General features: G+C 32.6%; 2 protein-coding genes across 4 annotated transcripts; both read left to right on the top strand.

Annotated features, from left to right (window-relative positions):
* Positions 1 to 743: 743 nt before the first annotated feature.
* LOC115961750 lies at positions 744 to 3,123 on the top strand. Its single transcript, XM_031080674.1, has 4 exons — positions 744 to 2,160; positions 2,378 to 2,582; positions 2,747 to 2,877; positions 2,993 to 3,123. Exons 1-4 carry the CDS (start codon positions 744 to 746, stop codon positions 3,121 to 3,123), a joined length of 1,884 nt encoding a protein of 627 aa, XP_030936534.1.
* A 3,153-nt stretch (positions 3,124 to 6,276) lies between these two features.
* On the top strand, positions 6,277 to 8,272 carry LOC115959382 (plasmodesmata-located protein 1). 3 transcript variants are annotated; one of them, XM_031077744.1, is made up of 3 exons: positions 6,277 to 7,330; positions 7,727 to 7,843; positions 7,971 to 8,272. In XM_031077744.1, exons 1-3 carry the CDS (start codon positions 6,568 to 6,570, stop codon positions 7,976 to 7,978), a joined length of 888 nt encoding a protein of 295 aa, XP_030933604.1. In that variant the 5' UTR covers positions 6,277 to 6,567; the 3' UTR covers positions 7,979 to 8,272. The 3 variants fall into 3 exon arrangements, with proteins under 3 accessions (XP_030933604.1, XP_030933602.1, XP_030933603.1); XM_031077742.1 differs by having other exon boundaries at positions 6,278 to 7,330; positions 7,727 to 7,878; XM_031077743.1 differs by having other exon boundaries at positions 6,278 to 7,330; positions 7,727 to 7,874.
* The last annotated feature ends 15,424 nt before the right edge of the window (positions 8,273 to 23,696 follow it).

Raw genomic sequence — 23,696 nt, forward strand, 5'->3', positions numbered from 1 at the left:
TTAATAATATTTTATTCCTCCGGCTGCCACCTCAGCTATTTTCGTCGATTGACTGACGGAAAGGACCAAAATGGAACGCGTTAATTGGTTTAGGGACTAAAAGTGGAAAAAATAAAATGTAGGGACTAAAATGGAAAAAAGCCAAAATGTAGGGACTAAAAGTGCATTTACGCCTACTTTTTACAATATTTTAGGCCCTGCAAAATAACATTAATATTTTTTAGGTGCTTGAAGTTTATGATTCTCTCTATATCATCACCTATAGATCAATTTGTGATTCTTTGACTCTATGACTTTGTGTATATTAGTTTCTTAATTTGACTTTGTGTATGAAGTTGTGATTCTTTGACTATCTGTATTTCAAAAATTGATGGGTCTATGCATGTTTGATTGGTTGTTTAGTCTTTTAGATTAAAATGGAAACAGAGACCGGGTCTACTCCATCACATGAAGTTGATTCCAATGTAATGGAGTCTAGCTCTAAAGTAAGGGAAAATGTTGATCCGGCTTGGGAACATTTTAGCCTTGGGGCGGATGAGAAAGGACGAAATACTTTTACATGTGTGTATTGTAGGCAAACATATAAAGGTGGGGGTATTAATAGGATGAAAAAACACCTTGCGGAGATAAAAGGTGATATTGGATCATGTAAAAAGGTTTCTCATGATGTGAGATACCAAATGTTGGAATATGTGAAGGAGTTTTAGTTGAAGAAAAAAGCTGAGAAACAACGTCAAGAAGAAATGTTTAGTGTGCCTTCCACAAATAGTGATATGCAAGAAGATGAAGATGTTCAAGAAGTATATAGTAGTGGGTTGCCTAAAAAACCTGTTTTAGGTAAAAGAAAGGGTACAAATCCGGTGGATAATTTCTTTGCTCCAAGAACTACTCCAGGAGCTCAACCTGGTCTTAAAAGTGTGTTCCAAAGTAAAGAAAGGGTGAGGCAAGCTGATATGGCTATTGCAAGATTTCTGTATGACAATTGCATTCGTTTTAATGTAGTGAATTCAGTGTACTACCAAAAGATGATTGATGCCGTAGCTGCTGCTGGTCCTGGCTACAAAGGTCCATCTTATCATGCTGTACGGGTCCCTTTGTTGAGGGATCAAAGGAAAGAGGTTCAGTTGTTGGTTGAGTCACAACGTAGGCATTGGGCAGATACTAGACATAGGTCATTGATTAATTTCCTTATTTATTGTCCTAGGGGAATGGTATTTGTAAAATTAGTTGATGCCTCAGATATTGTGAAGAGTACTAGAAACTTATTTAAACTGTTTGATGAAGTAGTTACATGGGTTGGTCCAAAAAACATAGTTCACATGGTTACTAATAATGCTTCCAATTATGTATCTGCTAGTAAATTGTTGTGTGAAAAGTATAAAACTATTAGTTGGTCTCTTTGTGCAGCACATTGCCTGAATCTTGTGTTGCAGGATATGGGAGACATGCCTCATGTGGAGAGACTTAAAAAACGTGCATCCAAAGTTACAGTTTTTATTTATAATCATGTGGCTTTGATTGCTTGGTTGAGGAAGAGACCTGGTTGGACAGATATTGTACGTGTAGGAGCAACAAGATTTGCTATTACTTTCCTTTCATTTGGAAGTCTTCATGTGCATAAGCATGACTTACAAGCCTTAGTGACTAGCAAGTTCTTTGTGGACAATAGATTGGCAAGAGAGTCAAAGGCAAAAGAAGTAGTTTCTATCATTTTAGATAATTCTTTTTGGGATGATATTAATGTTCTTGTCAAGATTTCATCGTCACTCATTCGTTTGTTACGGATTGTTGATTCTGATCAAAGGCCTGCAATAGGATATGTGTATGAGGGCATGCATGGAGCACGGTTGGGAATCAAGAAGATCTTCCGAATGAAGAAGCACTTGTACAAGCCATACACCTCAACTATAAAAAACCGTTGGGACAAACATTTGCGTAAAGATCTTCATGCTGCTGCATATTGGTTAAATCCCGCTTTTCAATATGATGAGGAGAATTTTTGTCGGAAACCAGCAGTACATGTGGTTGTTTTGGACTACATTGGGACAAAATATGATGGTGACAAAGAAAAGGTAATTAAGGAAACCCAATATTTTCGAGACCGTATTGGGAGCTTTGATAGAGATCTTGCATTATCAACAAGCACAACCACTCATCCAGGTGAGAAGTAATTAGTTTACTTTAATACTATATGTTTATTAAAGGATATAGTGCTGCATTCAAGTAATTAGTGCTGCATTCAAGTAAAGGATATAGTGCTGCATTCAAGTAATGTAGTTGGGAATCTAATTACTTTAATACTATATGTTGAGAATCTAGTCTTGGACTATATGTTTATGTTGATTAATATTAGATTATGTTGTGTTATGAAAATTAGATGAATGGTGGAAGTTGTGGGGTGCTGATACTCCAAACTTGCAAAAATTGGCAATTAGAATCCTTAGCCAAACTTCTGCCTCTTCTGGATGTGAGCTTTGTTGGAGTTTATTTGACCAAATACATTCTAAGAGGAGAAATAGATTGAAGCATCAAAGGCTCAATGATCTTTTGTTTGTTCATCATAACTTGCGATTGAAATATAGGTAACTAAATGCAATATCTTGTCATTATATTAATTTTTAAAAAGTCATTTATATAATGTAATTGTTAGTTACTAATTATGTTCAAATTCCAATAATGAGCATGACATTTTATGATGCCGGCTTTACAACAAAAAATTTAATTTTGACCCCATTGATTATGCAAGTATCGACAAAACTGATTTTTGGGTATTTGTGGAAGAGGAAGACCCATATCTTAATTATGAAGAGTTGGAGAATGCAATTTATGAAGAGGGTGCATATCCAGCAAGTGCAGGACCTTCTTCTAATATTGAACGTTAGTTTATATGTAAACAATTTGATAACCTATAGTGCTTTTTATTTTTATTTTTTTAAGCTTGTGTAAACATTATAATGATTTTTCTTTTTATTTTGTTCAAACTTGTGTGTAGAATTTGTAGATGATAGCAGTGTTGTTGAAGGAATTGATTTGGAAACATTTGGACATCCTGTTGGCCCTCCTCCTGGATTTCCAAGGAATGATGATGAGCATGATAACCATCATGACATTGATGATTTATGATCATAATAATTCTGTTTGAACTTTGAAGTTATATTTTGTATTTTAAAGATAATTTCTATGTCTTTTTGTAAGAAGGTTGGAAAACATTTCTATGTATTCTGTTTGTGTACTGTAACATTTTAGAGATAATTTCTATGTATTTTATATTTTGTATTATGTTTGTGTACTGTAACTTGGAAAACATTATTATGAGAAACAAAGTTGTACAAAATATGTAGTTGTATTATGAGAATTTTTCTTGGTTGATTTCCTATGGTGTTTGGCTAAGAATTTTGTGTCCCGTGTTATGTTTGCAATGAGGTTTTAATTGAATTTTTCTGGGTTCATGGGGGCTGTTTTTGGTGATATATTCAGTGGGTTTTGCTGGGATTTTGGTTGTGAATTTTTCTGGGTTCATGGGGGTTGTTTTTGGTTTTGGTTGTGAATTTTTCTAGGTTCATGGGGGCTGTTTTTGGTGATATATTCAGTGGGTTTTGCTGGGATTTTGGTTATGAATTTTTCTGGGTTCATGGGGGCTGTTTTTGGTTTTGGTTTTGGTTGTGAATTTTTCTAGGTTCATGGGGGCTGTTTTTGGTGATATATTCAGTGGGTTTTGCTGGGATTTTGGTTGTGAATTTTTCTGGGTTCATGGGGGCTGTTTTTGGTGATATATTCAGTGGGTTTTGCTGGAATTTTGGTTGTGAATTTTTCTAGGTTCATGGGGGCTGTTTTTGGTGATATATTCAGTGGGTTTTGCTGGGATTTTGGTTGTGAAATTTCCTGGGTTGGTTGGGTTTTACAAAGGGATTTGGTTGGTTTCTTTGGGCTTTTTAAGGGTGTTTCATGAGGGTTCTTATGGTTAGTTTTGGAGTTGTTTTTCTGTTTTAAAAGGTATTGTGAGAATTTTTCTTGGTGTAGTTAATTATGGAAATATTAGTTGCGAAATTTATGCTGTAAATGCTGCTTTACTATTTAGTGAAAGTTTCAACAATCATTAACTAAAGACTCTGCACAGATACCTGGAAGTGGCTTTAAGTTTTCTATATAAAAGTTCGTATACTTGTGGTTGTAGGTTTTTATTATTAAAAGGTTTTTTTTTATTTTAATATTTCCTTTCTACGATTTTAAACCTTAAGTTAAGCATTGTTTACATTGTTGGCAAACTGTAGCCTATTAAAACTCTGAACTCCCACTTATATTTTTAAGTGCTATCTAAGGATTGCATTTTTCAAGAATAATGATTTCTCTCTTATCTTAATTTATTTTCTCACATACTTGTAAATGCAGGCTTGACAAAATTATAACAATGTTCATTTGGATTGCACAACACAACTGATATATAGGGGAATGTGAACAACATTTTCATTCTCTAAATGAATTAGACTATTCTAGTTAATTTTTTTTTATTAATTTAATGTTTTATATATATTTAAAATAATTATTAAATTAATTATGACGTCATCACGGTTCGACTTCAAAACCCTTGAACCTCTCCCTTTTACGGTTCAATGAACGGTCCGGGTCTGAAAACCTTGAGCGTAAGAGATTAGAAAACATTTCCTAAACTGCTCAAAATTCTATTAATACCAAATGTACAATTAATTTACATATAAAACCAATGAATATTATAACTCTTATGCAAATGACCCTCCTCCCCCTCCCACCAAAAAAAGAAGAAGAAAAAAAAAAAAAAAACATCTTTTAAGAGATTTTTGTTTTAGGACAAGTTGAAACTGTGATTTGCGTAGCATTATTGGTGGCATAATTATTCCCTTTATAACCCTATTCTACATAGCAACCACAAAATAATTGGCTGTCAAGACTCAAGATCACTCACTTTTTATGCTTTACCCCATTTTAAAGAGATTTCTGTTCTTGTCAGTGACTTGTTAATAACATTTCTTGCTGCTTTTCTCCCACTTATTTAAAAGTGTATAAAAAAGAAAGTGCTGATAGGAGAGGGATTCTCAAAGTTCCAAACCCTGATTCCCCAATTGGAATACCACATAATGACTTAAACATAAGGCATTAAGGCTCTCGTCTACCCATCTTAAGAAATATTTATTTGTTCCAGCAAAAAAGAAATACTTATTTGTTTTCATTGCTAAGGCTTTGTGTGATTGGTTGCTATAATAAAACAAAGCTAGGTGATTGGAAAGTTACTTTAAAAAAAATTGTTTATATTTTTAATAATTAACAAGTTCTCTTTTTTTCAATCCGTTCACACTTGCCCATGCAAGGATGGCTATCACTTTTCAGGATTTTACCTGGGGGAGGAGAAGATTTAAGAAAGCTTTGGGTCTGTTTGGGGGAAGGGAAGATTTAAGAAAGCTTTGGGTCTTTTTGGTATGTGTGTTTAAATAACAGTTTTCAGTTTTTTTAAAAATAACAGTTTTCAGTTTTTAAAAAAATAAGTGTGGGTGAAAAAATATATGAAAATGCATGTAATGTTATTTAAAAACTAAAAACATGTATTTAAACACATGTACCAAACAGTCATTTTCATTTCAATGTCCCAAAAAAAAAACCCCAAGTTTATTTTGCTTTGAATTAATTCTTAAAACCAAATTATTCAACTTTGAATTAATACGATTGTCTGCAAAATTTTTCTCAATTTATAATCTTGAATTATTTTGAGCCTACTCTTACTTTTATATTGACTGTTTCTGCCCCCGCAACTTCTCAACAAAGTTGTGAAAACAAATAAAAAAATAAAAAATAAAAATTGTGAAAAGAGGTTAATTGGACAGCAAGACAGATTATTCAACTTTGAATTAATACGATTGTCTGCAAAAAATTTCTCAATTTATAATCTTGAATTATTTTGAGCTTACTCTTACTTTTGTATTGACTGTTTCTTCCCCCGCAACTTCTCAACAAAGTTGTGAAAACAAATAAAAAAATAAAAATTGTGAAAAGAGGTTAATTGGACAGCAAGACAGTACCCAACCCTTAAAACCAGTCAGACCCACCTTTGAATTCTTGGTCAAAACACTTCCTGCACTTCTTGGTCCAACTCTGCAACAGAATAAAATCAGATCATATCCCCTTTATCATCACACACACACTATCATAATCTGAGGATAGATTATAGTTAACATTTTAAACTCTAAATTTTCTCACTTTCAATATATTGACAATGAAATAATTATTTCTTTAACTACTCATCAAATATCATTAATGATCTTCTCCCAATTACTATTAATGCAACAACTAAGTTGGAGCTAGCAAACAAAACATTTAAAGGCACTGAAAAAGAGAAAAACAACCCAAACAAAACCTCCCCAAAAAGTTTCCAAACCCCACCAGGAAGGACACCCAAATCCCCACACTCTCTCTATATTGCAAAAACTTTGAATTACTCTTTCCTTGATTTCAACCCAAACCCATCTCTGGAAGCTCCTATTCCAAACCCTTCACAAATTAAGCACCCATGGTTTAGAAACAAGTTTCAAACTTTTCCAAATGGGTTTGCACAAAAGACCTTTCTTTCTCTTTTATCTTTCTCTGCTTTCGTTCATCACAATTTTTTTGTTCTTCCCCTATGTCACAATTGCTGCAGATAACACAAACTTGGTGTACAAGGGCTGTGCAAAACAAAATTTCCCAGACCCAATTTACTCACAAAACCTCAAAACCCTATTGTCTTCTCTAGTTTCACAAGCTTCACAGAAAAGTTTCTACACAACCACCAGTGGTGACAGCCAAAATGCCATGATGGGTCTATATCAATGCAGAGGGGACCTCACTCTCCCTGACTGCTACAGCTGTGTGAGCATGATCATAAGTAGAGCTGACAAGCTCTGTGGCCAAGCTATAGCAGCTAGAATCCAACTCAGTGGATGTTACTTGCGTTATGAGGTTGTTGGGTTCAAACAAGTGCCTAATACTGAGTTGTTGTACAAGACGTGTGGATCAACTCAAGCAAGTGAATCAGGGTTTGAGCAGAAGAGGGACACAGCTTTTGATATGGTGGAGAGTGGGGTTAAGAGTGGTGGTAGTGGTGATGGGGGTTTGTTTTACACAGGGAGCTATGAGTCAGTGTATGTGTTGGGGCAGTGTGAGGGTGATTTGGGCAGTGATGATTGTGAGGATTGTGTGAAGACAGCTTTGGAGAGAGTCAAAGCTGATTGTGGTGATTCTATCTCTGGACAAGAGTATCTCCACAAGTGCTATATTAGCTATAGCTATTATCCAAATGGTGTCCCCCGCGTAGAGTCATCATCAGGTAAAGTTAGAGATGCACATATCTGATATATTCTTGTTTTTATGCCCAGTTTGGAATCCAGAAAAGTCACTTCAGAGAGAGAGAGAGACACTGAACAATATAAAACCCACCTGTTTTTTTAAAAGAATTGATTCAATTGCATAAATATTAATACAATAGGTCCAATTACACACAACACTTTTATTAAGGGAGACGTGAATTAAGGGAGGGCCTGGGTGATTTCTTTTTTTATTATTGTAAAAATTAAAAACCAATCGATTATTAGTGGAAAGAGAGAGAAATTGGTCTTTATGAGTGATTGGGATAGGTGGGTCCTTGATAGTTCTACATTTACTCTTATGGTTGTTGCATATAGAGCCAAGCCTATTGTACATGTGACATGTTTGGATTGTGTAGGAACTGGAAAACAACACACGCAGAGGACAGTAGCCATTGCAGTTGGAGGTTTGGCGGCCTTTGGATTTGTTATTGTTTGTTTGTTGTGTCTTAAGTCGGTGTTGAAGAGAAAAGGTGGTAAGCATGGAGGCTGAGGGTTTGATTGCTAGTATGTATGTTAGCTTTCCTGAATCTTTATTAAGCTTTATATCTTATCACAGTATGCATATTACCCAATAATTGAGAATTATGCCCTTTTGTGCAGATCATTGAGGAGAGGAGAGGGTTGTTGAAGTTTGCGATGCTTTACAAAGATGGGTGGACCAGGTGGTTGGTCTAATTTTTTTGACATTAGCTTTAGTTTTGACATGATATGATATGAGAGAATAGAGAAAGTAACGTTAGGCAGAATTTTGGGGAATGTGAAGAGAAAAGATACCTGTCCCCCACATTACATATATATACTACTAAATTTAGTTTCAGACTTGCATTTTCTTTATGATGTACATTCATAGCCATAGTAAAGGTGAATAACAATATTTACTTCCCTGCTTGCAGTTTTAGTTACCTCTCAACTGGTCAACTTTGCATGTATAACCATAGAATGAAACTTCTACTTTTGAATCAGAGTATTTTGCATTGGAAACTGCTTTAAATTTTGTTTGCTAAAAATTACTTTTTAAGTAAGTTTAGCTTAACTAGCATCTTTTATTGTTTCAAATGGAGATGTACGTATGGGATGTAAATTCTTCTTCTCCCATTGTAACTATCAAATTTATCAATAAAAATAAAATAAAGAATTACTTCCTTTGCATTTAATTGGCTGCAGGCTTCTGGTAAGCAGAGCCATTGTTTTGGAAGTTGGAACTTAAAATGTTCCAATCTGAAATAGCTAGTATTTTTATATTTGATCCTGCAAACAGAAACATATTAGATACTTGTTTAATTCATCATTTTGTTTCTGTTGAATGTTTATGTACGTCTTCAATTCTAGCCAAGTATAGAAAAGTGTTGAAACGATATTACAAATTTTAGTAAGCCTTTAGAAATTGGCATGCTAACTTTTAAACATAAACAACTAATTAAATTTTATTTATTTATTATGATATAATATCAGTCAAAAAGTAATTCAAATATGTATCCATTGCCATTATGTTATTGATATGATTGAAAGTAATCATATTTATTGCTAGGCCACTTTATTATTATTTTTATAAAATAAAATTAATAGTAATTTTAGTTTTTTTCTGAGTGGTTTGTTTGTTCCTTTGGGCGCCACGCATTCCAGCACACGTTGCTTGGTGACTAATCATACAATGGAGCAGCTTTCACTAAGAAAAGTCATGATTTTTTTAGACTTAAGAAACTTTATTTCCGATTTTATTTATTCTTATTTTTAGGATTCTGTATCCAAGTACTGGTTGCCTGTCACGTAGATTTGGGGTCCATGGTTTCATGTGTGGCCTTATCCACTAAGATCCATATAGTCAATTTTGAGCCCAAAGTTCCGCAAAATATTTCAAGAAATTTCTAGTGTTCAACTAAATTAGTGGCCAGATATATCATTAAATGTTCATGTCTTTCCCATTCTTGGTTGGCATTTTTTGATTGGATTGTTAGATGTTCTCATCAAGATTGTTATCTCATTCATTTCTTCACAATTAAGCAATGAGAAATGGGCCATATGATAAATCTCTTTATGTTATTTTTTCTCTTTTTCTTGTGTGTTATTAGGGTAACATTTTGAGAAGTAGAAAATAGACAGTTTCGTGATGAAACGGTCATCTTCTCCCATTAAAGAACAACTTTGTGTCAATCATTGAGATATTTTGCATTTTTTTCAAAACAAAAACAAGAAAGCATCGTAATCACTAAGTACTTACAATTTTTTAATTAATTTATGATTAAATTAAATTACGTTCTTGATGTTTTAAGTTGTCTTTCTTTTTTTTGTAAGGGCAGAGCCTAGGGCTCTTGGCTCTCTACCCGTGGTCATGCAGACGTGGTTTGATGTCATGGGTAGCTCATATGAATATGATGTGCAAGGATTGCATTCTAGAAAGTCAAAATCAAGAAAAAATATGTTCACACAGAGGCTAAGTCATGAAGTAAGAGTTATTCTAAGACCACAAACAATTAATCCATGCTTATTTTCACAACTATCCTACGTGGTAGATTATTGCTACTAATCACTTTCACATGGATCATTATTTTTTCTTTTTCCATCACTCATAATTAACCACATTGGATAGTTGTGAAATAAATGTGCAATTGATTGTGGTCCTATAATTTTTTATGAAGGAAGAAGCAAATCTTACAGACAAACCTAAGCTCACATCTAATTTCATAACATTTTTGGGTGTCAATTTGTGATTAGATTTCAGCACTTACATATGGGAGCACTATGGGTACTTGCTAGGAAAAAAAAATTAGGTGCACCAATCATAAGGTGACACTTATACGTGTTATAGAATTGAGTGTGTAGTTGGATGTGTCCTAATATTGTTGGATAGCTCAAAGCATCGAATATGTTAGGGCATAGTGGGCTGCCGCCATTCACAACTCACAAGCCATAAAGCCTTGCTTAATGCACTGGTGCCTTTTCTTTTTATGCTAACATAGTAATATAATGCACTATTGTCAATATTGTTTTTGTCCCTAGTTTCCTTCACCCACTCAGTTTTCCAAATCTTTTTTCCCTTTCCCTCGAAGGAACAATTAACACTAACTAAATTAACATCGTTAGAAAAATAGTGTGGATAAATCACACCCTTTGCATCAACCTCAAGTGGATTTAAAACAATGTTAGAGGGCTAAAAAAAAAAAGACTGTCTAAACGTCAACCTTCTTTTATAAGGAGATCCGTGTTTATGAGTGGTGCAGCTGAAAGGAGTTCTATTGGCTAAACAACTACCATGAGCATGAAGAAGACAATGATTTTTTAATTACACTTCCATTACAAATTTGCTTGATTATATTGACATCTCAATTCTGCCCATCCTCATCCTTAGTTTTTGTTTTTGTTTTTTTTTTGAGAAATCTCATCCATACGTTTGAATCTTGTTGAATTGAGTCTCCTTTATAAATATGCTAATTAAAAATTAAGAAGTTAGTTAAAGTATGACGATTTGCTAAGTCAGTGCGAGATGGTGGTTTGTGGCGACCACTTGGGTTTGAGATTTGATATGAGATGGGTTGGTGGTTTGTTGCTATGTGTGTAGAAAATAGTATTTCAATAGGATATATTGCAAAATAGATAATAACATGTAGGGTGTGTTTTGAAAGTGAGCAATTAAAGTGTCGTTTAGGAATAACTTATTTAGTTTTTTTATTGAAAGTATTATAGATAAAAGTTAAAAATTAAATAAAACAAGCTGATATATATATATATATATATATATATATATTTGCTGAAAGCATTATAGACAAAAGGTTAAAAGAGATATAAAGATATATTAAGCAAGAAAAAAAAAATTACCATTCGATGACTTAATTGGATTGGTACCCGAATAAAAAGGCAAAAAAAGAAAAAAGAAAAGCTAAGAACATCTTCAATAAAAGAGCTAAAACCAAAATCATAGGCAAATTAGAAAGTGAAACCTTAAAAACCAAATCTAGCAGTATTTGCAAATTAGGAAAATTGTTTTTGCTCATCTACAGTCACTCTCTTTATTTGGAGGTTACTTTAGATGTGCAGAACAATTTGTTGGCTTAAAAAATTTGTAAAGATGAATTAAAAAACTAATATTTTCTCTTTCCTCTCTCCACTTCTTAGTATCTTTTATCAATATAGTTGATGAGAATGAATAAAAAATATTTAAAAACGAATGAAGAAATAATATTTAAATTAAATAAAAAAAATGATAGATATTAAAGAGTTTATTGGAAATTGTAAAAAATGATAGATATTAAAGAGTTTATTGGAAATTGTATTTTAAAAAGTATGTAGATAAGACAAAAGTAATTTTTTACTCTCCAACCAGTACCAAAATATGGTTAAATTGTCGGAGGCTCTAAACATGAATTGGCTTAAATCAAAAAACAAAACAAAAAAATAGTGATGTGGTGGGCTCACAAAATAGGAAAATTCTTAGGTACTTCCATAGTACGAAGAAATGGTGCTCTCTATTCTCACATTCATGGTGGACTCTACCATGAATGTGAGAGAAGGAAATACCATTCTTCGTACTCCGAGATTATTGAAACTCAATTCTCATATGGGTGGGTCCCATTCTTTGCTTAATTTTACAAAAATGCCATTGAAACTCAATTCTCAAAAACTGAAAATACCCATTTGTTGTTTTCTATTTCCATCACTCTAACCTCAAATTTTTGAGTTTTGAGTGATAGAAACAAGGGTTGAAAACTAAGCCAAACAAGAATTTTTTTGTTGGACCCGTGTGTTTTGAGAACTTAGTTATGAAAACTGAGTGATATGATCCAAAACTCGCCTATTCCAAATAGGCTCTTAAGAATTACTCCACCAAAAAAAGCCAAAACTGTTTAGAGAAGTGGAATCCAAACGCACGCTAAAGTGTAAAAAGTGGCTTGATAGAGAAATTATTCCTAAACAAATATAAATGCTATTATAATAGCGCTTTTTCGTTAACATTGGAATCTCATCCCTTCATCATGCATTTAACAATTAAATCTTAACCATCCCACTTCATTAAAAGTATCATGCCAAATGCCAATGCCAATGCTAATGCAACCAATTTTAAATACTAAAAAAAAATACTAAATGCATAAAAAAATATATAGATAAATAAAAGACAATGGGCTAACAAATATCAATCCTTGTTTCCTTGAATTTAAATTTTCAAGCATCAAATAAGTAAAATAGACTTAAAAGTTTTATTTATTTATTTATTATATTAAAACTAAGCAAGCAATGTTTCTTTTAAAAAAAAAATTTATAATATCACATATGATTTACATAGCGAGTAGGGCGTACTAGCATAGTCCCAATGCCATTAAAGTCATATATAAATATATATATATTAAGCCAAGCTTTTGTCCCTGGCTCCCTGCCCTTCTTTGCTAGCCTCACCATCCACAGGAGAACCCTACAATCATAAACTAGAGTAGAGAGACCTAGCGGGATCCTCCCTTTTAGTTTGTAATTTTATTGCTAATTCAGTGTCTGATTCTAAGATGATATTCATATAGCCCAATTTCTATATCATGGTTAGCCCACGTCGAATAGCCCATAATTCTGTTGAATTATTACTATTATTTTTATTTTTTTGAGGAAACCCTATGATTCAATTCCCTTATGGCGTAAACTAAAAAGTTTTTTTTTTTTTTTTTTGAAAGCAACTTTAAAGTTAAACTTCGATGTAATTTCCTATTTAAAAATAATAATAATAATAAAAAATAAAAAAAAAAAAACAAAAAAACTTTGATGTAAACCTATATATTGCGATTGGAAACCATGGTGCAAGAAGGAGGAGGATCAATCATCAAGGTATATATGTACGTAGTAGACTCATACACTCATACTAAGAAAGTCCTTGATCATTAATGCCATCAGAATCGTGTTACACAAACACAACCAATTCTTCAGATTGCCTAAGTAAGAAGATCACAATCAAATTTAGAGAAGCTAATAAAACAGAGAAAAGTTAGAAAAAAAATAATTTAAACAATGCTCAACTACTCAAGCAATTTCCTCGCCACTATATTACTTGATTTATGACTAGGCAAAAAACATGGTCATGCAGTAAGATCGCATGATTTAATTTAAGTTTAACGAGAGGATAACGTTATGAAATTATTGTATAATCCGAAATCCTAGAAACTACAGAATCCTTAAAGAATAAGAACTCTCTCTCTCTCTCATGGGTGTGGGTGTGGGACGCCGAGGAGGCTAGCTTCCTTGAGTTCGAGTTCATTGAGCCGTTGGTCGCGGTCTGTCACGATCAAGAGAGGCACAACAAGGACGACGATGGTGGTTCCGATGATCCACAGTACTGCCTTGATTTACTAGTTGATTTTAGATTTTGAATACCAATCATAAGATGACACTTAAACATGTTGTAGAATTAAGTGTGTAATTAGATATGTTCTAACATTGTTGGATAGCTCAAAGCATTGAATATGTTAAGCCATAAAGCCTTGCTTAATGCACTGGTGCCTTTTTTTTATTTATGCTAACATAGTAATATAATGCACTAGTGTCAATATTGTTTTTGTCCCGAGTTTCCTTCACCCACTCAATTTTCCAAATCTTTTTTCCCTTTCCCTCGAAGGAACAATTAACACTAACTAAATTAACATCGTTAGAAAAATAGTGTGGATAAATCACACTCTTTGCATCAACCTCAAGTGGATTTAAAACAATGTTAGTGGGCTAAAAAAAAAGACTGTCTAAAGGTCAACCTTCTTTTATAAGAAGATCCTTGTTTATGAGTGGTGCAGCTGAAAGGAGTTCTATTGGCTAAACAACTACCATGAGCATGAAGAATAACAATGATCTTTTTAATTACACTTCCATTACAAATTTGCCCATCCTTATCCTTAGGGTGTTTTTTTTTTTTTTTGGTTGAGAAATCTCATCCTTACGTTTGAATCTTGTTGAATTGAGTCTCCTCCATAAATATGCTAATTAAAAATTAAGAAGTTAGTTATAGTATGGCGATTTGCTGAGTCAGTGCGAGATGGTGGTTTGCGGTGATAGCTTGGGTCGAGGTTTGATATATATATGAGATAGGTTGGTGGTTTGTTGCTGTGTGTCATGTGTGTAGAAAATAGTATTTCAATGGGATATATTGCAAAATAGATAATAACATGTAGTGTGTTTTGAAAGTGAGCAATTAAAGTGTTATTTGAGAATCGATTATTTAGCTTTTTGTTGAAAATACTATAAATAAAAATTAAAAGCTAAATAAAACAAGGTAATTGTTTTTTTGTTTTATTTTTTTGCTTAAAGCATTATATACAAAAAGTTAAAAGAGATATAAAGATATATTATGCAAGAAACAAAAATATTACCGTTTGATGACTTAATTGGCTTGGGACCCGAATAAAACGGCCAGCAAAAAAAAAAAAAAAAAAAAAAGCGCTAAGAGCATCTTCAATACAAGAGCTAAAACCAAAATCATAGGCAAATTAGAGAGTGAAACCTTGAAAACCAGATTTAGCAGTATTTGCAAATTAGGAAAATTGTTTTTGCTCATCTTCTACCACTCTTTATCCGAAGGTTACTGTAGATGAGCAGAATAATTTGTTGGCTTAAAAATTTTGTAAAGATGAATTAAAAAACTAATATTTTCTCTTTCTTCTCTCCACTTCTTAGTATCTTTTATCAATATAGTTTATGAAAATGAATAAAAAATATTTAAAAAGAAATGAAGAAATAATATTTAAATGAGATAGAAAAATAATAGAGATTAGAGAGTTTATTGGAAACTATATTTTAAAAAGCGTGTAGACAAAAGGCAAAAATAATTTTTTACTCACCAGCCAGTATTAGAATAAAGCTAGCCTGTTGGAGATGCTTTAAACATGAATTGACTTAAATCAAAGAAAAAGAAAAATAGTGATGTGGGCTCCACAAACAATACACAAAATAAGTCAAAATTGACCAAAGAAGTGGAATCCAAACATGCACTAAAATGTAAAAAGTGACTTGATATTGAAATTATTCCCAACCAGATATGAATACTATTATAATAGCTCTTTTTCGTTAACCTTGGAATCTCATCCCTCATCATGCATTTAACAATTAAATCGTAACCACCCCACTTCATTAAAAGTATCATGCCAATGCCAATGCCAATGCAACCAATTTTAAATACTAAATGCATAAGAAAAAAAAACATAATATAGATAAATAAAAGACAATGGACTAACAAATAACTATCCTTGTTTCCTTGAATTTAAATTTTCAAGCATCACATAATTATCCCCCTAAAAAAAAGCATCACATAAGTAAAATAGACTTAAAGTTTTATTTATTTATTATATTAAAAGTAAGCAAGCATTGTTTCTTTTTTTTAAAAAAATTATAATATCACACATGATTTACATAGCTAGTAGGGCATACTAGCATAGTCCCAATGCCCTTAAAGTCATATATATATTAAGCCAAGCTTTTTGTCCCTGGCTCCCTGCCTTTCTTTGCTAGCCTCACCATCCACAGGAGAACCCTACAATCATAAACTGGAGAAGAGAGACCTGGCAGGATCCTCCCTTTTAGTTTGTAATTTTATTGCTAATTCAGTGTCTGATTCTAACTTCTAAGATGATATTCCTAATCCTATAGCCCAATTTCTATACCATGGTTAGCCCACGTCGAATTGCTAGCCCATAATTCTGCTGATTTTTTTTTTTAGGAAACCCTATGATTCAATTCCCTTATATGGCGTAAACTTTAAAGTTAAACTTTGATGTAATTTCCTAAAAAGGAAAAGAGAAAAACGTTGATGTAAACCTATATATTGTGATTGGAAACCATGGTGCAAGAAGGAGGAGGATCTATCATCAAGGTATATATGTACGTAGTAGACTCATACGACACTCATACTAACAAGTCCTTGATCATTAAGGCCATCAGAATCGAGTTACATGCACAAACACAACCAATTCTTCAGATTGCCTAAATAAGAAGATCACAATCAAAATTAGAGAAGCTAATAATAAAACAAAGAAAAGTTTGAATAAAAAAAAAATTTAAAACACTGCTCAAGCAAATTCCTCACCGCTTATTTATTATTACTTTACTTGATTTATGACTATAGGCAAAACACATGGTCATGCAGTAAGATCGCATGATTCTAAGTTTAACGAGAGGCTAACGTTATGAAATTATTGTAAAATCCGAAATCCTAGAAACTAAAGAATGAATCCTTAAAGAATAAGAACTCTCTCTCATGGGTGTGGGTGTGGGACGCCGAGGAGGCTAGCTTCCTGGAGTTCGAGTTCGTTGAGCCGTTGGTCGCGGTCTGTCACGATCAAGAGAGGCACGACGAGGATGAGGATGGTGGTTCCGGCGATCCACGCCGCCTTGCCAGTGCTTTTCATGAGCTTTTGAGTTACGAGTATGGCGTCGGTGGCGACCTCTCTGCCTCTCGACGACACCATGGAGACGATGGTGGACTCTCTCAGCTTCGAGATTATGCTGCTGTTGACGTTGGGTTTGTTCTTCATGGGGACTCGACTCTCTGGCAAGGAGACTCCGCCTTTTCGTGGTTGGGAAGCCATGGAAACTTGAAAAGAGTTGATGGATGAAGAAGGCACGGAATAGGACTCAGCAACTCAAGACTCGGGAGGGTTTTGGGTTTATAAGGGGAAGAGGCAAAGAGCCCTTCTCCGACTCCAACACGCTTGAGTAAAAACTAGATGTGGGGAAGCTAGGGATAAGTTTCTAGGCAACGTGGGACTTTGAAAAATAAGTTTTTTTTTTTTTTTTTTTTTAAGAAAAACATAAAAATCAAAAAGTACTTGGGGTTTAGGAGAATGAGTTCAAACTGCGGGGTTAGCAGCATATTGTAATTAATTTTTTTTTTTTTTAAAGTCAACTAGAGTTGGGAGCAAGCTGAACTAAAAAGGGATGAAAATCTGGGGATCATACCCAAATACTAATCGACACTTGGTCCTAGATCCTCTAACATGTTAGGAATTAATAGATATTTGATTTTGGATTAAATTGGGTGCATGCAACTTTATCATAAACCCTTAAAATAGACCAATGGGATTTTGACGCATTTTTTTAATTTAAATTGGACTAAGAATAGAGCAATTAAAATTAAGAAACCATAATCACGTATGGTTGGGACTTGATTTATGCAAGTACATCTTACTGTTAAAATTTGTTTCTTTGGTATCTTTTAATTCAATGGTCCAATTAATTCTCATAAACTGTTATTTTGATTGTTATGATCTCAAGATTCATTTCAAGGAGGTCAAATGACCGAAATTACAGTCTTGCCCTAGAGACAAGAGATGGTAATGATATGCAATACAATACAAGTGAGATTAAATGTGAATTGCAAAATAGGGTGTCTATATATGTAAAATATAAAGCGTAGTAATTATTGTTGTTATGTTCTTATTGAAGCCACGTCAGCATAATATTTCAGTCCAATTTGGTCCTTTCCGACATTCGATTTATTTTAGTCTATTTCGGTGATGCTTTGGAAAGAGATTTTTGCGTAGAAAAGAAATTATAAACCTTGGGTAAGCTAACTTTTTCTGTTGGAATTTTGAACTTCTGGGAGAGTGTGTACAAACAGTTGAAAGTGAAAAAAAAAAATTAAAAACCCATGCAACATTTGCACAAGTTATTTTATGTTGATATACCCATAGAATTAGCAACTATTGTCAACTGAGTTCTCCATAATTACTTATATATAGTTCAGATCGACTTAATATACCTTCATTTTTTCTTTATTGCAAAAGAATAGATAATTAATTGGACGTACTGAAACTAAAAAAGTTTGCTTTGTAGCTATGGCTTAGCTCACTTGCATCAAGTTACTGACCACAAAATGATTTAAGATGCAATTGATTTGGCCTAATTATCAAAATCTAATATGTTCTTCAGGTATCTCTACCCTCATAACCTATAGGCTATTTTGTAAAATGTGCTTCAGATTTCGTTGTTTTCCTTGAGTTTTTAATTTTAAGTTGATCGAAAACGTTTTACAGTTTTACCAATTAATATTTTACAACAAAAAAATACCTAAAATTAATGAAAATATTTTACTTCAAAATGCATTAATCTGTCTCAAGGTCTGTTTTCAAAACGCGATAATTTTTCGCATTTGGAAAAGCTGTTTTTTGACAACGCGCGATGGCAATAATTTACCAAACACGCATTTTAGATTTTGAGCTTGAAAATGCGCGTTTTGGACTCTAAAAGTGTAAACAAACACACACTTAATATCATCGCAAGCCTTTTGTTTTTATTTTTTCTTTCCTCTTTTTCATCTGGTATTTGATAAGCTAATAACTTCCAATAAGCACAAACACAAAAGAAATAGAAAGAATACAACGGAGAGCAAAATCACAGCCACGCGGGACAGGAAACAAGAAAATCATTGTGAGTGTGTGTGTGTGTGTATGTATATTAGTTACCTCAGTTAGTAAAGTCTTTGATGGTTGAATAAGAGATCTGGGATTCAATCCCCGAACTATCATCAGAAGCAGATGTCATAAGTTAAAATTCTCTCTAAATATATATATATATATTTGCTACAAATATAAATTCTTTGTTCCACTTTTTTGTTTTCTACTTAATGTTCTAACAATCATAACTTGTCATGTATTCATTTAATTGATTGAACCATAGAACACAAAGTGGAATACAAAAAGTAGGACAAGAGGATTTGTACGGGCCAACCATTGACATAATTCTTTTACTCACCAATAATAATTTGTCACCTAAGATTTGTTATGAAAACGTTATAAATGTAGCATTACTCTTTTACAAAGAAAGAAAAAGACATACAAATCGAGTTGTTATTAGTAGAGTATAGAGTAGAACATAAAAAATAATATAAATTAGTGTCTTGGTCTAATGATGAAGAACTATCATTAGGAGCGGATGCCATATAAATTCTTTGTTCCACTTTCTTGTATTCTACTTAATGCTATACAAATCATAACTTGTCATGTGTTCATTTAATTGATGGAATCGTGGAACACAAAGTGGAATACAAAAAGTGGGACAAGAGGATTTGTTATGAAAATGTTATAAATGTAGCATTACTCTTTTATAAAGAAAGAAAAAGACATACACATCGAGTTGTTATTAGTTGTGTATAAAGTAGAACACAAAAAATAATACAAAAGATTTACGTGGTTATTTGCAAAGAACTACCCTGTGTGCCTTTGCTTCTAATCTCAAGTTTGAAATCTCTTGTAATAAAAACCAAAAGAAACCCCTCCGAGTCCGAACAAAACGAAGGCATTGCCTAAAAATGCAAGACCAAAAAAACTTACACAATTTTTTCCAAACTCAAAACTTTTTTTCACCACTCACAACTCACCACATAACGAGTTGCGATAAAAGTTGTATAAGTTTTTGTGATCCTAATAGTGCTTGGCATTGCCTTATAAAATTTATTTTTATTGAGAAGCATTGCCTTGTCAATTGACTCATTTTTCTTTTCCCAATTTTGTATTCAAAGTTCAAACCATAGCTTTTTCTTCTTGACAATAGATAGAAAAATATCAATATTTATTGACCTAATCAATCCATCTAGTAAGGTGGAAAGTAATTAGTAAAATACGAAGTCATTGTCCATAAATATTGATATTAAAATTCTACCTTTTGTTTTTAGAAACAAAAAAAGGGACTCTCGTGTGGCAATCATTGTCCCACACCCCACGGTACACTTGGGTAAGCCCATAGATACCACCAACTCGAACTAGAGTCATTTTTTTTTTAGTGAACAGTAATACTTATTAGAACACACAAGAAAATAGTAATATTAGTGTTTTAAACCGAGTTTATAATACATTACATAATCAAAGTACAACTACAGAAATGGTCTAACCTTTATAGTTGTAGACTAGAGTTATAAACAACGGACACTAAAGACACACAACTAATGTAAGATAAACATCCCCATTTTTTTTAAAATAAACAGTAATACTTATTAGAACACACACAAAAATAGTAATACTCGTTAATATTAAAATCTTGCTTTAAACTTTTGACTCAGTTATGTTTCCGTGGATCATATTCTTTTTTTCTTTTTCTTTTTCATTTTTGGGAGAATTCTTATTCATATATCTGTCTTTTTCTTCAAAGTAGCTTTTTTTTTTAATAATCTTTCTTCGAAGTAGCTTATACGGAAGAATTGCAACAACTTTAATTTAACGAGATGCAGCTATATCCCATTCCTATTTCCATTTCATTCAATGATTATTATTATTATTATTACTATTATTATTATTATCTATATATATATATATATAAAACCGAAGCTTTTTAAGTTCTCACAATTTTCCACATCAGCATTATTTAAAAAAAAAAAACAAAAATTCTGATTATTTTTTTCCTAAAGCCCGATAATACAAAAAACTAAAAACCTAAATTCTAATAAAAACCACGGCAAAACCAAAACCAAAAAAAAAAAAAAAAAGTTCTGATTATTTTTTTCCTAAAGCCCGATAATACAAAAAACTAAAAACCTAAATTCTAATCAAAACCACGGCAAAAGCAAAACCATGGGCAACATATACGACCATTCCTCTCTCTCCTCAGAAACCCTCTCTCTCCAAAAATCAAAACCTTCTCCTTCCCCCAAAAATCCAAAATCAAAATCCAAAACTTAGGATGAGAAAGAAGGAAAAGCCGATCGGAAACCAAGGAAAGGAAACTGGTACAATGATGAAGAAGCCAGAATTCTTGACGGCTTGCAAGGCTGACCAGCGGTTGCACTTCAAATCCAAGGTTTTCTTTCTTCAATTATATTGAATTGGGAAATTCTATCTCTTTATATTATAGATTTATGTTGCTGTTGACGAATTGTTTTATTAAATTTGCTATATATGATGAAAAAGCTTGCCCCTTTTTTTCACCGTTGTTTTCTGAAGATGTTTAATTGAATGGTATAGTGAATTTTCCTCACAACCCAAGTAGAAAAGGATTACATATAGTATGGATTTGGTGTCATCGAATAGTTGTTTTAATTTCCCAATCATTAACATCATAGGGATAGCTCCCCCAAATAGAAACTATTTGTCTTTTGATGTCGCAAGAGTTGTGTTCTTTTATGACTGATCTTTATAATATTTGACTGTAGCATCAGTGTTTGGCACTAATTTTCCAAGTTACCATCCTTCCTAGAATCTTCTCCTTTCTGTTTTTCTCTCCAACAAAATATTCAAATTTTGCTTTCTACTTTGCCAAGATTTGATCCTTTAAAGTTTAGCAAAGGGATTGCTGAATAGCAGTTTGTGCATGTATAACAGTGACATTTTAGATTATTCTCAATAGAGACATAACGTCTTTTTTAACTATTGATATACCCTGTTGAAACAATGAAGTCTAATCCAGTCATGGGTAACTCTAAATATCGATTAATTATCCTACTTATCTCTCAAATTTGGAATGGTGGTTGTGCTTTTAATTGTGGCAATTTAAATATCAGTTTTTGCTTTATTTGACAAAATGATAAAAAGAGTCTATAATAGTGCCTGTAAGGTGTTTGATGCTATGTCTGCAGTGGGATTCTGCATATGGGATTCTACATAGTGCATATGAGGTGTTTGAGGTGTTTTTGCTTGTATTTTCATTCCTATTTTTTATTTTTAAGATCCTTCTCAAGTTAATTATTTTATACTTTGTAAAAGCCCTTTTGCACATAAGGTAGAAGTCATGTTCAAAGTTTAGCTCATTAAAAGAGGGGCGGCTTAGTGATGATCTCCCTCTTAAGTTTCTTCTTGGTTGGCATTTTTATTTTTAGCAGCTGATCTTTGCTATGCAATCTTCTAACTCCAAATTTTAAAGCTATGAACTTTTTAGTTGCTGATATTTTAATATTTTATACTCTGTTGCTAGGATTGTATTAGTGGAAATTCAATTTCATTCTAGCCAAGCTAAATAAGGTTGCTGTAATGTTAGCTAATTGTGCAAGGTGAGTTATCTTCATTTTCATGATTTCTATTTTCAGTACATTATTACAACATTATGTTCAAAATACTAAATTCCTTGATGTGAGACTAGCAACTTTCCATATGAAATTCAAGGAATCTTAGAAATTTTAAATTAACATAAAACATGTAGCTCAAAGAAGATGTTCAAATTTATGTTCCATCCCATCTCTCTCTTTTTGTGTTATTCATGTTCAAAATCCTAAATTCCTTGATGTGAGACTAGCATCTTTTCATATGAAATTCAAGGAATCTTAGAAATTTTAAATTAACATAAAACATGTAGCTCAAAGAAGATGTTCAAATTTATGTTCCATCCCATCCCTCTCTTTTTGTGTTATTGCTTTGGTATTTAATAATAATAATGATTTTTGTTTGGTCAGTGAGAAATTGTAGGATTCAAATTATAGATAATTTTGGGTTTTTATTTAGTGTGTTTGGGATTCAAGAATCTTTATATAGCTATTTTATTTGTTTTATCAGTTGGTTGGTTTCAACTTTGATTCATGGTTATTTTGTTCTTGACTTTCCATCTTCTGGGTATTAAATTTTCAAATTTCTTTTATTGATATGGATTGCAATGACTCCTTCCATTGGATTTCCAGATCATCCACACAGAGGTTCTATCCTCATTGTTGTTTTTGATATTATGTGCATTCATTAATCGTGGATCATTTTGTATAATTAATTAGGTATATTCTGATGTGATTTATGTTTTACAGGTCTTAAGACTGTCAGTTACAGGTATACTTTGTCTCAAAGCTATTCAATTACTTGATTACTATTAGGTTTAATTGTAAAGAAATTGAAGTTGAGTTTTTTGGATCTTAAGTAGGCATTACTCATCAGGATTGTGCAGGCCATAAGGGTACAATTGGACTTTCCTTTTAGCTATGTGCTAATTATAACGAGTAGATATGTTATCTTAGAATAAAAAATCTATCTCTAATCTTAAACACACAAAGACAGACTTGTCAGTTTGAGATAGAGTTGGCTTCTTGATATCTACAATTAATAGACAGTTGATCATGAATTTATAAATATATAATGAGTGATTTATCAAATTGACGGTTCTTTTTAGTTGTGTGTTTCCAACTTCTTTCAATTTCTTTTTGGTTTTTTTTTTCCTCCAGTTTTATAGTATCTTCTAATATACTTTGCAAAAATTCTAGAACGGTAATGCACATTTAGCTGGAAAAGAAAAATGAAAAAGAAAAGTTGTGCACATCACTTTTAAGGATTCTGCAATCACACGCTGCTGAATGCAAATTAAACTTGAAATGTCATATTTACATGTTTGCACGTACCAAATTAAAAATGTCATATTAAGTTTCCACATATTGACTTGATTACTCATATGCATATTAAATTATTTATCAGATGA

The sequence above is a fragment of the Quercus lobata genome, chromosome 9 (assembly GCF_001633185.2).
Source record: "Quercus lobata isolate SW786 chromosome 9, ValleyOak3.0 Primary Assembly, whole genome shotgun sequence".
NCBI lineage: Eukaryota > Viridiplantae > Streptophyta > Magnoliopsida > Fagales > Fagaceae > Quercus > Quercus lobata.